The sequence below is a fragment of the Pollicipes pollicipes genome, unplaced genomic scaffold (assembly GCF_011947565.3).
Source record: "Pollicipes pollicipes isolate AB1234 unplaced genomic scaffold, Ppol_2.1 Scaffold_4740;HRSCAF=5597_pilon_pilon_pilon, whole genome shotgun sequence".
Lineage (NCBI taxonomy): Eukaryota > Metazoa > Arthropoda > Thecostraca > Pollicipedomorpha > Pollicipedidae > Pollicipes > Pollicipes pollicipes.
The window spans coordinates 13,879,141-13,891,476 of NW_023596545.1; the positions used below are offsets into that span (position 1 = coordinate 13,879,141).

General features: G+C 60.2%; 2 protein-coding genes across 2 annotated transcripts; both read left to right on the plus strand.

The window, feature by feature from the left end:
* The first annotated feature begins 209 nt into the window (after positions 1-209).
* On the plus strand, positions 210-5,424 carry LOC119097957 (cilia- and flagella-associated protein 43-like). The gene is made up of 4 exons (XM_037220896.1): positions 210-292; positions 998-1,144; positions 4,436-4,595; positions 5,420-5,424. Exons 1-4 carry the CDS (start codon positions 215-217, stop codon positions 5,422-5,424), a joined length of 390 nt encoding a protein of 129 aa, XP_037076791.1. The 5' UTR covers positions 210-214.
* A 1,004-nt stretch (positions 5,425-6,428) lies between these two features.
* Positions 6,429-12,336, plus strand: LOC119099478 (cilia- and flagella-associated protein 43). The gene is made up of 9 exons (XM_037222637.1): positions 6,429-6,492; positions 6,829-6,987; positions 7,340-7,462; positions 7,673-7,825; positions 8,453-8,572; positions 8,919-9,062; positions 10,943-11,038; positions 11,478-11,665; positions 12,048-12,336. Exons 2-9 carry the CDS (start codon positions 6,937-6,939, stop codon positions 12,178-12,180), a joined length of 1,008 nt encoding a protein of 335 aa, XP_037078532.1. The 5' UTR covers positions 6,429-6,492; positions 6,829-6,936; the 3' UTR covers positions 12,181-12,336.

The window sequence follows — 12,336 nt, forward strand, 5'->3', positions numbered from 1 at the left end:
GGGCGCGGCTAGAGGCCCCAGGCCGCCGAGGAGGAGCGGACGACGGGAGTCCGTGCCTGTCGCATGTATGCGTGACTGTCGCCGTGTGTGCGTCAGGTGACGGTGGAGCGGTTACCTGACGCCGGCCGAGCGGGAGCGGCTCGAGGCCCAGGCGGCGAGGAGGAGCGACGCCGCCGCGAGCGCGAGGGCTAACGACTTCCGGGAGCGCGCCATCATGCAGATGATGAACGGCGTGCTGGAGGTCCGCTGGGAGGACACGCTCAAGGTGGACGTGCCCCGGCCGGCGTTCATGGTGAGTCGTCGTCGAGGCGCGCGGTCACCGCACGCATCATAATCAGCGATTATCGGCCTGCTAAGTATTTGAGGAAGTGGCGATTAATTGCGAAGCATAGAACCGCTTCGGCTAGTTGAGGTTTTCGACGGCGCCGGCGACGGTTGTGCTCCTCTTCGCCACCGGAACGTATTGTGACACAAGTCCCAGAAAGGTGTGTTTTGCTTGTGAAAGTTTGTCATGCCTTTTGATGGGTGCACCTCAAGGAGAGTGACATCGGCTGGTGGCTTTGGTTTATGCACGAACCCAGGTAAGTTCAGTGCAGACAGATAAGGCTTTATGGCAAGGTATGATACAGGAATTTGATTAACCGATGATGACCAACTAACGCCTCTGCATGGCTTATCACGCTTAGCGAGCACCTATTCAGCACGTTTACTGAGCCAATGTGGTGGGGCCCACGCATTTCCACAGCGTCCATCTGTGCGTTCAGATGGCGCCGCGTCTGTCGAATGGGTTGGGGTGGGCCCACACAGCGTCCATCTGTGTGTCCAGATGGCGCCGCGTCTCTTGAGTATGGTTGGGCCCACACAGTGTCCATCAGTGTGTTCAGAGGGCGCCGCGTCTGTCGAGTGAGATGGGGGACCGTGCCAGCGGCGAGCCTGGTCCCCGTGTGCTGGCGGCGCGGAGCCCGGCTGTGACCCGGCGGCGTCGCGGCCGCCGCAGGACGAAAAGGAGCCGGACGACTGGACCGAAGACGAGGTCAAGGAGGCCGCCGAGTACGAGCGCAGGGCGGCCGAGTTGGAGGTGGAGCGCGACAAGTACCGCAAACTGCTGGAGCAGGAGCTCAAAAAGATGCTGGTCACCCTGCAGGTAGGCCGCTGGGGCATGGCTCACGGTCAGGGGGCGACAGATGCGAGTCCCAGCTGGCATCGGCCCGGGATGTCACGCAGAGTAGCAGCCTCTCGGCACTACTGGGCTGTGTGTCAGCTGCGAAGCTGATACACGGCTCGCAGTGCTCCTTCGAAGCAGAAGGAGAGCCTTTTTTGTTTAATAAGTATCCTTGTCCTATCATTTACCCCCCGCCCGCCCTCCCCCCTCCCCTTCAGGGAGTTTGCATTCACAAGTGTTTTACTAGAACTACGGCGTCACAGCGTAGACATTTACTCCGGCCGTCTATTAAGCATTGCGTAACCGTGAAAAAAGTCGAGCCTTGTGTGTTTTGCCAGAAGTATCGGTGTCATGACGTTCAAAAGTAGTGGAACTGGGATTTTAAGCATATCGTGCGCGCGGAAATTTTATGAGCAGTAAGTACGCAGCACACTAGATGTTTTAGAAGCTGAGCTGAGGGTTTCGCCACCGCCGGTAGACGACTTCATTTATATCTATTGCATGTTGATAACGTGGAAATGGGTGAATATTTTCACGCCACCCCGCGCCATATCGTCATCTTGCTGGTTTCCCTGTCTTGTCCGTGATATTTATACGTCATTATTTCCCGGGGGCCCTTCCGCCGTGTGTGATGTATGTCACGCTGGGTGCTGCGCTGGGCCGGTCGTCGGCCAGGCGCGGCCCAGTGCGTCGGCCGACGGCCGCAGCGGCGGGGCCAACGCCGCCGCCTGACGAGGCGGTCGCCGGGTGGCGTCATTAGCCGACCGCCGTGTCCGGGGGGCGGGTCCCGGCGGCCCGGCATCCGGCCTCGGCGCTGGCAACGGCCCTGCTCACGGCCGCAGCTCACCGACGCGGCACGGCCGGGCCGGGCCGCGCTGCCGAGAACACGGGCAGACGTGGGCCGGCTGGGGAGCTGAGACAGGCATCACACAGTGCTGTTGGCTGGAGGTGGGATCGACGTGGTATATCGGGGTGGAGGTGGGACTGACTCGGATATGGGGGAGGACGTTGAGGTCAGACCGGCCTAGTTCGTCAGCGTAGGGACTGGGATTGATCCAGCTGTCGGGCGCTCAGGAGTCGGTGGACCAGTAGGGACTGGGACTGATCTAGCTGTCGGGCGCTCAGGAGACGGTGGACCAGTAGGGACTGGGACTGATCTAGCTGTCAGGTGCTCAGGGAAACGGTGGGACCAGTAGGGACCGGGACTGATCTAGCTGTCGGTCGCACAGGAGACTGTGGACCAGTAGGGACTGGGACTGATCTAGCTGTCAGGTGCTCAGGAAACGGTGGACCAGTAGGGGACCGGGACTGATCTAGCTGTCGGTCGCACAGGAGACTGTGGACCAGTAGGGACTGGGACTGATCTAGCTGTCAGGTGCTCAGGAAACGGTGGACCAGAAGGGACTGGGACTGATCTAGCTGTCAGGTGCTCAGGAAACGGTGGAACCAGTAGGGACCGGGACTGATCTAGCTGTCGGTCGCACAGGAGACTGTGGACCAGTAGGGGACCTGGACTGATCTAGCTGTCAGGTGCTCAGGAAACGGTGGACCAGAAGGACTGGGACTGATCTAGCTGTCAGGTGCTCAGGAAACGGTGGACCAGTAGGGACCGGGACTGATCTAGCTGTCGGTCGCACGGGAGACTGTGGACCAGTAGGGACTGGGGACTGATCTAGCTGTCAGGTGCTCAGGAAACGGTGGGACCAGTAGGGACCGGGACTGATCTAGCTGTCGGTCGCACAGGAGACTGTGGACCAGTAGGGACTGGGACTGATCTAGCTGTCAGGTGCTCAGGAAACGGTGGACCAGTAGGGACCGGGACTGATCTAGCTGTCGGTCGCACAGGAGACTGTGGACAAGTAGGGACTGTGGACTGATCTAGCTGTCAGGTGCTCAGGAAACGGTGGACCAGTAGGGACCGGGACTGATCTAGCTGTCGGTCGCACCGGAGACGGTGGACCAGTAGGGACTGGGACTGATCTAGTTGTCGGTCGCACAGGAGACTGTGGACCAGTAGGGACTGGGACTGATCTAGCTGTCGGTCGTACCGGAGACGGTGGACCAGTAGGGACTGGGACTGATCTAGTTGTCGGTCGCACAGGAAACTGTGGACCAATAGGGACTGGGACTGATCTAGCTGTCCGTCGCACAGGAGACTGTGGACCAGTAGGGACTGGGACTGATCTAGCTGTCGGTTGCACCGGAGACGGTGGACCAGTAGGTGGACTGGGACTGATCTAGCTGTCAGGTGCTCAGGAGACGGTGGACCAGTAGGGACTGGGACTGATCTAGCTGTCGGTCGCACCGGAGACGGTGGACCAGCAGGGACTGGGACTGATCTAGCTGTCGGTCGCACAGGAGACTGTGGACCAGTAGGGACTGGGACTGATCTAGCTGTCGGTTGCACCGGAGACGGTGGACCAGTAGGGACTGGGACTGATCTAGCTGTCAGGTGCTCAGGAGACGGTGGACCAGTAGGGACTGGGACTGATCTAGCTGTCGGTCGCACCGGAGCCGGTGGACCAGAAGGGGACTGGGACTGATCTAGTTGTCGGTCGCACAGGAAACTGTGGACCAATAGGGACTGGGACTGATCCAGCTGTCGGTCGCATAGGAGACGGTGGACCAGTAGGGACTGGGACTGATCCAGCTGTCGGTCGCACAGGAGACGGTGGACCAGTAGGGACTGGGACTGATCTAGCTGTCGGTCGCCAGAGACGGTGGACCAGTAGGGACTGGGACTGATCTAGCTGTCGGTCGCACAGGAGACTGTGGACCAGTAGGGACCGGGACTGATCTAGCTGTCGGTCGCTCAGGAGACGGTGGACCAGTAGGGACTGGGACTGATCCAGCTGTCGGTCGCACAGGAGACGGTGGACCAGTAGGGACTGGGACTGATCCAGCTGTCGGTCGCACAGGAGACGGTGGACCAGTAGGGACTGGGACTGATCTAGCTGTCGGTCGCCAGGAACGGTGGACCAGTAGGGACTGGGACTGATCTAGCTGTCGGTCGCACAGGAGACGGTGGACCAGTAGGGACTGGGGACTGATCTAGCTGTCGGTCGCACAGGAACGGTGGACCAGTAGGGACTGGGACTGATCTAGCTGTCGGTCGCACAGGACGGTGGACCAGTAGGGACTGGGACTGATCTAGCTGTCGGTCGCACAGGAGACGGTGGACCAGAAGGACTGGGACTAATCTAGCTTTCGGGCGCCTCAGGAAGACGGTGGACCCAGAAGGGACTGGGACTGATCTAGCTGTCGGTCGCACAGGAGACGGTGGACCGGTTTGACGACAGTCTGAATCAGCTGTTCACGCTTAAGGTACAGACGGAACACGCTATCTACCAGGAGGAGCTGAAGGTCAGCAGACTGATCCGGGATGTGGCCAGCGAAGATGACCGCCAGAAAACGGGAGAGAGACCGAGCTCTGGTGAGCGCCGGCAGCGACAGTCATGCAGCACCTGGTTGGATGCTGGCTGTGTGCGTGGGCGACTTGATTGAACGAGATGCCTGTATGGGATGGCTTTCTACAGCTCGTTCAATAGGATTTTGTATTTTCTTTGGTGAAATATGTTTTATCCGGTCGCCAACTTGATTTTAGAGCCATGGTATTGGGATATGAATACGGAGCGTATGAAAAGTACAATGCTCAGCAGGACCTAAGCGTTCAAATGTACTGCATTGGCGCAAGCAGGGGGAGGGGCACAGGGAACGTCCCCTCTTAGGTTCCGAAGGGTCCTTCGGTCCCTTGGGGACCTACGATTAAGGGCTCGAAAGGCGCATGTCAGAATTAGTTTTCACTTCCGTAAGGCACGGTCTAAGGGCTTGGTCATGTTAATGCGAATTGTTTACCCATTTCGAGCTACAATCTTCTGTAAAATGAAGATCGTCGGCCATTTTGTCATGCAGTCGCTTAACACATGATTTCTTCGGTTCAAATTGCTTAGAATTCTGGCAGAACTTATTTTGCGGTAGCGTCTGGCGTCTATTCCAGTCATGAACAGATAAAAAGGAATGATACGAAATGCCCTCACTAAACATGGACCCATATCTGTCGATCTTATTTCGTTTTGGGGATCTTTCATTATCAGGGAGCCCTTTATCAACCCTGTGCCCCTCCCCCCCCCAAGGCTCTGGCCGCGCGCCTGCTGTACTCCACGGAGTCTCGTGGGGGCAGTGCTCTTTGGCGGTTCGGACGAGTTAGCGTGCAGTGGACGTTCCGGCTCCCACTCTGTCCTTACTGACTGTCTTTAGCTTAGTCGCGTGGCAACCAGTGATGTGGTGTGACACGGAAGCAGAGATCAGTGAGCAGGATGGACAATTGTGTTACACTTTGAGCCAAGTAACAGGATATATTTTTCCGCTTCTTGTCTCAGGTTAATGGCTGCCAAGTTACTTGACACCGCACGGCGCGCCAATTAGCGTTATTTACTGTATGACGCCTGTCTCGCCGTCATTCAAACATTCGGTTTGACTATAAGAGATACGCTGGCTCATCGTGACCCGTCGGCTGCCTACCGAGTAACGTCTAAACTACAGCTTGTGTCGGCAGCCGCCAGATGGATATGACGCAGCAGCGCAAGATCGGCCTGCAGGCGGCCAACGCCGACCTGCGCCGGGCGCTGGAGGCGGCGCGCGCCGCCCAGGAGCCGCTGATGCAGCAGGACCGGCTGATGGAGCGCGGCTTCCGGCGCGAGTTTGCCGACGTGCCGTCCAACGTGGTGGACGCCCTGTTCCGTTACTTCAGGTGACGTGCGCCCGGCGCGGCGCGGGGCACTGGTGGTGGGGGTTAGGTGGCCGGCCCCGCCGCGGGCGGGGTGGTGCGCAGGCTGTGTTTCGACTCCAGCTCCAGTATCACTGGCTGACCTCAGCTTAGCCGCGTGGTAGCCAGTGGCGTATCGTGGCACGGAAGCGGAAATTGGTGCAAGCGGAATGGAGAAACTGTGACGACTAAGTCGACTATGCCCGTCAAACACACCGGCTGCATTTTCACGTAGCGGGCGCGATCCGGGCCTTAAGGAGGGATGTGTCGCACACATATCTGGCCGTGTGTCTGACTAGCCCCCCCCCCCCCCTCCCCCACCGCCCCTCGGCGGCGCTGGCCGTAAGCCCGGCCGCACCGAAGCTGCCTGCTCGCCGAAGCACGTGTGCATGTGTGTGTGTGTGGGCCCGGCAGACGGCGTCCGCCGTGTCTGCGCCGCCACATGGGGCCGGGCGGCCGCCGCTTCACGCTGGCGGAGGACGGCGTGATCGAGGTGGACAAGCGGCACCACGGCCGGCGCCGCTCCCGCAGCCGCAACCGCAGCCGTCACGGAAGCCGCTCGCCCGTACGTGCAGAGTGCTCCCGTCCTCCGGTCAGCCAGCGGGGCGGGCGACGTCACTCGTTATCTGGAATGACTTGGTGTCACTCGGCGTGGGCAGCTGGCATGTGATACAAACTTGTTTGTTTTGTTTTATGTGACGGCCAGTTCGTGTCTCCCGGTGTGTGACACAAACTGGCCGTCACGTATATCATTCTGCAATGTTCTGTGGGTTCGTCCCCACTCCTTCACTGCTGTTCCTCCGTTGCTGTTTTCTTGCATGAGGTGCTCCGTCTGTCCGCGCGTCCGGCATCCGCCCTGTCTGCGCGCCGGGCTTGCAGTCAGCGTGCACGCGTGCGTCAGGCGGCGGGCTCCAACCGGGAGAGCGTGTCGCGCGAGCCGACCGATCCAGAGCATGCCCGCCGCACCACCCTGGCCGTGCCTGGCGCCTACCGCGGCTACGTCTCCTCCATGCACGGCGGTGCACCCTACCAGGCCAACGTGAAAACCGTGCCCGGCAAGGTAACCCGTCCTCGTCCTTTGCCACCCGCCCCGCTTCCGCCTCTGCGACCGGCTGGCCACGAGTCAGACCTGATACTCTCAGAACTCTGTGCGGCTGAGCCAACTGGCCGTGATGGCGTTTACGGTCGCGCCTCAGCCAGGCAAGGCTGAGCGGCCACCGAGCGCTCGTCCGTACTTATTTAGCGTGTGGATGTTGCGCGCGATGACGCCGCCGTTCCCTGTTGAAACGTTTGCAGCCGAGGACTGTAGCGCCTAAACCCGTGTGTCTGTTGGCCTCTGCCATATCAGAGGTGTCAGTGTACTGTTTGTCATGACTAACGCCGCATCTGCTTCATGATACGCGTTGCAACAGCGGGCGATTCTGGAGGCGATGAAGGAGCTGGACGACGACGCGCAGCGCTCGGAGGATATCGAAGTGCCGCTCTGGCTCAAGATGTGCCAGCTGCGGCTGGCTAAAGTGCTGATGGAGTTCAAGGTACGGCCGTCGGCGGCGGGCTGGGGGGAACACGTGTGCGGCCGCGGCCGGGCGCCCGGTGGATGACCCTGCGGTGTGGGAGCCCAAGAGATCCGTGGGAAGGGAGGGGGGTGCGGGTGAGCCCCTTCGGCCGTCCGGCGCACGCGTCCGCTGTCACCTGGCTGTGTAGGCTAGAGAGCAGGGCTGGCGCCAACCACACACCCCGCGCAGGTGCTGCGCTGCAATGCCGAGGTGGCCGCCCTGGTGGACTCGATCGAGAAGCGGTGTCATCTCGAGGAAGCGCTCACCATCCGCTCGCAGGCGCTCATCTCGGAGCTGGCCGAACTGCGCGAACGGCGGCTGCGGCAGCTGCACGACCACGAGGTACCTGCCCCTTTGTCTGTCTCGTGTCATGTCGTGTTTTGTCGTAGAGCAGTAATGGCACGTGTAAGTCTGCAGTAGGAGGGATGCGTGTAAGTGATGACAATAGGTTTGTGCAACAGAAGTGAATATGACGTGTAAGGGTTTTGTAGCATAAGTTTTGTCACGTAGCAGGTATGCTGTGGGAGTATTTACAGTAAAAGCAATGTCGTAGCTTATCCGTAGGGATGAATTTTTGTTGTAGCACTGATGTTGAACCTTGAAAAATCATACTTTGGAATTCTCAACAAGATGTAAGATTGGTCGTTTGGTTGATCCTTGCCAGGCTTCAGATCAGACCGATGGCGACCTGGGACGTTTGTGGTCTAGGCCGTGCCAGGCTTGGTGGCTTTTACGGTATGTGCCGTGCCTCAGAGTCAGTGGATAATCTGATGGGGCCGACGCGGCGTGATGACTTGGTGACGTCCGTTGTCGGTGCCGTGCCTCAGCGTCAGCTGATAATCTGTAGCCGACGCGGCGTGGTGACTTGGTGACTTCCGTGGTCGGTGTCGTGCCTCAGAGTCAGTTGATAATCTGTAGCCGACGCGGCGTGGTAACTTGGTGACTTCCGTGGTCGTCGCCGCGCTTCAGATCCAGCTGGTGGTGAAGCAGGGCCAGGTGGAGATAGACCTGGGCGACTTCTGTCCCGACTTCACGGGCTCGGCGCTGATCCACCGCTCGCGGGTGGAGCTGCTCAACAAACAGATCCTGGTACGGCTCGCTGACCGCCGCCGGGTGTAAATGACTGGTGCCGCGTCACGGCTAACACGGGCACCGTTGGTCCCCACTGGAGACGTGGTGAGGGAGCCAACGTCTCTTGAAATGCGTGGAACGCTGAATGGCTCTCGCACTTTCTGGGACTCGACCTGTCCAGTCTCGTATTATGTAATCATTACGCTTCACATGTTTTGCGAACTTGGACAGGATTCTAGATGTGTTCATTCTGCATAACAATTCAGCATTCTTGGAGTTGAAATGAATTGTCGAACGGCCGTATGACTATCGGTCCATTCGAGAGTGCATCAGATGTGTCGACTGGCGTGGCGTGCTGCGGCAGGGCATCGGCGGCAAGAAGCTGGAGGTGATGCGGGACGCGCTGCGGTTCCGGCGCGGCATCGTCATGCAGCGCTGGGAGTACGAGCGCTGCCGCATGACGCTGGAGGACCTGGTGCAGACACTGCGCGACATCGACTTCATGAAGGTGCGCTGTTGGGGCCGCCGCCGGGGGCGTCCGGCTGCCCCGCAGAGTGTCAGGACGTTGGCCGGGGATAGTCATGGCCGCCGGGGGCGTCCGGCTGCCCCGCAGGGTGTCAGAGTGCTGGCCAGGGATAGCCATGGCCGCCGGGGCGCTGTGGTGGCGTTCGGCTGCCCCGCAGGGTGTCGGAGTGCTGGCCAGGGATAGTCATGGCCGCCGGGGGCGCTGTGGTGGCGTTCGGCTGCCCCGCAGGGTGTCAGCGTGTTGGCCAGGGATGGCCATGGTCGCCGGGGCGCTGTGATGGTGTCCGGCTGCCCCGCAGGGTGTCGGAGTGCTGGCCAGGGATAGCCATGGCCGCCGGGGCGCTGTGGTGGCGTTCGGCTGCACCACAGGATGTCAGAGTGTTGGCTAGGGATGGCCGTGGCCGCCGGGGCCGCTGTGTTGGCGTCCGGCTGCCCTGCAAGTGTCAGAGTGCTGGCCAGGGATAGCCATGGCCGGCGGTGGGGCTGCAGGCACCGAGCAGCGTCGGCTGGTGGTGAAACACTGGCGACACTCTGGTTTTTAACGCAGGCCCCGCGCAAGCCCTGGGTCAAGCGGACTTACCATCATTTGTTGGTGATCGCTACTGTAGTGCCCACTCAGTGTTGCCCAATAGTAACTATTCACTTAAGCTGTTGGTTTGGTGCATTAAGAACCGATTTCGTTGTCATCTGTGACCACTGGCTGTTATTGAACCTCTCTTTCCTTTTCTTCTCTGCTCTGCTGGCTGTATTTGAACCATTGGACTCCATCGCGACAGTGTTGTGTCGGGGTCGTCAGTTGATTTCACACCTGATGACTGTTGGCTGTGCAAATCTTCATGGGAGTGGAGAGGTCGGCTGTGAGGTGCGCGGTTGTAACGGGAGTGGATAGGTTGGCTGTGAGGTGCGTGGCTGTAACGGGAGTGGAGAGGTTGGCTGGGAGGGGTGTGGTTGTAACGGGAGTGGATAGGTTGGCTGTGAGGTGTGTGGCTGTAACGGGAGCGAGGGGTCGGCTGTGAGGTGCGAGGCTGTAACGGGAGTGGAGAGGTCGACTGTGAGGTGCGTGGCTGTAACGGGAGTGGAGGGGTCGGCTGTGAGGTGCGTGAATGTAACGGGAGTGAGGAGGTCGGCTGGGAGGTGCGTGGCTGTAACGGGAGTGGAGAGATCGGCTGGGAGGTGCGTGGCTGTAACGGGAGTGGAGAGGTCGTCTGTGAGGTGCGTGGCTGTAACGGGAGTGGAGAGATCGGCTGTGAGGTGCGTGGCTGTAACGGGAGTGGAGAGGTCGACTGTGAGGTGGCGAGGCTGTAACGGGAGTGGAGAGGTCGACTGTGAGGTGCGTGGCTGTAACGGGAGTGAAGAGATCGGCTAGGAGGTGCGAGGCTGTAACGGGAGTGGAGAGGTCGTCTGTGAGGTGCGTGGCTGTAACGGGAGTGGAGGGGTCGGCTGTGAGGTGCGTGGCTGTAACGGGAGTGAAGAGATCGGCTAGGAGGTGCGAGGCTGTAACGGGAGTGGAGAGGTCGACTGTGAGGTGCGTGGCTGTAACGGGAGTGAAGAGATCGGCTAGGAGGTGCGAGGCTGTAACGGGAGTGGAGAGGGTCGGCTGTGAGGTGCGTGGCTGTAACGGGAGTGGAGAAGATCGGCTGGGAGGTGCGTGGCTGTAACGGGAGTGGAGAGGTCGACTGTGAGGTGCGTGGCTGTAACGGGAGTAGAGAGATCGGCTGTGTGAGGTGCGTGGCTGTAACGGAATTGGAGGGGGTCGGCTGTGAGGGTGCGTGGATGTAGCGGGGCGCAGTAGCCCTCAGTCCCTAATCTGCACTGTCTGCCGGACGCTGCCTCACGCCTGGCGGGGTGTCTGCCGGCCAACAGGTGACCAGGGCCATCCAGCAGTATCTGTCGGAGGGCGGCGACACCACGGAGAAAAAGATCGCCCGTCTAGAGCGACGGCTGGACATCCTGTACCAGGTCCGGGTCCCGCTGCCGCTGGTCCCGTCCGCGGCCTTCACGCGCTCTTGACACCTCATGACGCGACACTTTCAATGTGTCATCGCAGGGGGCGTTTTTATATGAATTTAAATATGACTGGAGCGTAGAAACGCTTCTGTAAGGCGCGAGTTCGAGTGTGGTTGCTACATCGCTGACATTATCCGCTACACCGGTTACCGCCACATCCACAACGGTCAGTTTTGCCCGCAACACTACCACCACGATCGCGGTGGTCGGCATCGCCCGGTACACTAATTACCACCACGGCCACGGAGATCAGTATTACCCGCTACACCAGTTGCCAACACACCCAGCGCGTGCGTACTGTGCACAGTGACTGTGCCAGATGGGGTACGGCCGGTGAGCCTGAGCACGCTGCCGTGACTGTTCTGTGACGCGCCGGCTGGCGGCGTGGCAGGAGGCGGCGCGCCAGCGGGAGGAGGACGCCGACGTCACAGAGTACCTGGAGCGGCTGCTGCGCATCAAGCGGGCCGACAACCAGCGGCTGGCGCTCGAGGCGCGCGAGCTCAACGTCGACGTGTCCGAGCGCGAGCTGCTCTATGACATCCGCTGCAACCATCAGCGGGCGTGGCAGGCGCGCCAGAGGTGGGTCCGGCTGCGGCCGCGGTGGTGTGGTCCGCCCGGGAAGTCGTCCCGCCCCGGCCCGGCCACCCGGCCCGCCATGGGCAGTCGTCCACCGGCGGCAGACAGCTGTCGCCGGGCGGCATTGGAAGCCGTCCGCCGGCTGAAACGCGCTGTGCTGACGGGCTTTCTGGACTCGGTGCATACGAACTCAACAGTGGGAGATCGAACTTGAAAGCGTGATATCACGAGTCCACGACGCTGTAACTGCAGCTGCCCCGGTGCGTGCTGGGAGCCTGCGTGCAGTGGTGTGATTGTGTGCTGCGATATGCGCCTGGTCGACAGTACGATTGTGACGGTGTCTGGTCTGTGCCGTACGTACGGTAAAGGGGCGACTCGTCCGCAGGCTGGACAACCTGCGCAAGATCCGGGACCTGTGCGACATCGCCGGCTTCCAGCAGCGCTACATGACCATGCTGCACAGTGAACTGCAGAGGATGTACAGCAAGACGTTCCCCATGCTGCACGCCATCAACTGAACTGGATCATCCTTCGTCTTGCAGACGTGTGTCACGTGTGCAGAACATTTAAAGTTGCATTATCTTTCTGTCTTTGTTTGCATTCTGCTTGATGTTATGTGGGCGTTTTTAATCATGATTCAATCAGTAACAGGCGTTGTACTTCCCGTGGCTTGT

What these genes read in the sequence shown, in the direction of transcription:
- LOC119097957 (XM_037220896.1), top strand. Translation starts at nt 215, where the DNA reads ATGCAGATGATGAACGGCGTGCTGGAGGTCCGCTGGGAGGACACGCTC. An exon ending in TGCCCCGGCCGGCGTTCATG is followed by an intron (nt 293 to 997) that starts GTGAGTCGTCGT and finishes CGGCCGCCGCAG; the next exon opens with GACGAAAAGGAGCCGGACGA. An exon ending in AGATGCTGGTCACCCTGCAG is followed by an intron (nt 1,145 to 4,435) that starts GTAGGCCGCTGG and finishes TCGGTCGCACAG; the next exon opens with GAGACGGTGGACCGGTTTGA.
- LOC119099478 (XM_037222637.1), top strand. Translation starts at nt 6,937, where the DNA reads ATGCACGGCGGTGCACCCTACCAGGCCAACGTGAAAACCGTGCCCGGC. An exon ending in TGCTCAACAAACAGATCCTG is followed by an intron (nt 8,573 to 8,918) that starts GTACGGCTCGCT and finishes GTGCTGCGGCAG; the next exon opens with GGCATCGGCGGCAAGAAGCT. An exon ending in GCGTGGCAGGCGCGCCAGAG is followed by an intron (nt 11,666 to 12,047) that starts GTGGGTCCGGCT and finishes ACTCGTCCGCAG; the next exon opens with GCTGGACAACCTGCGCAAGA.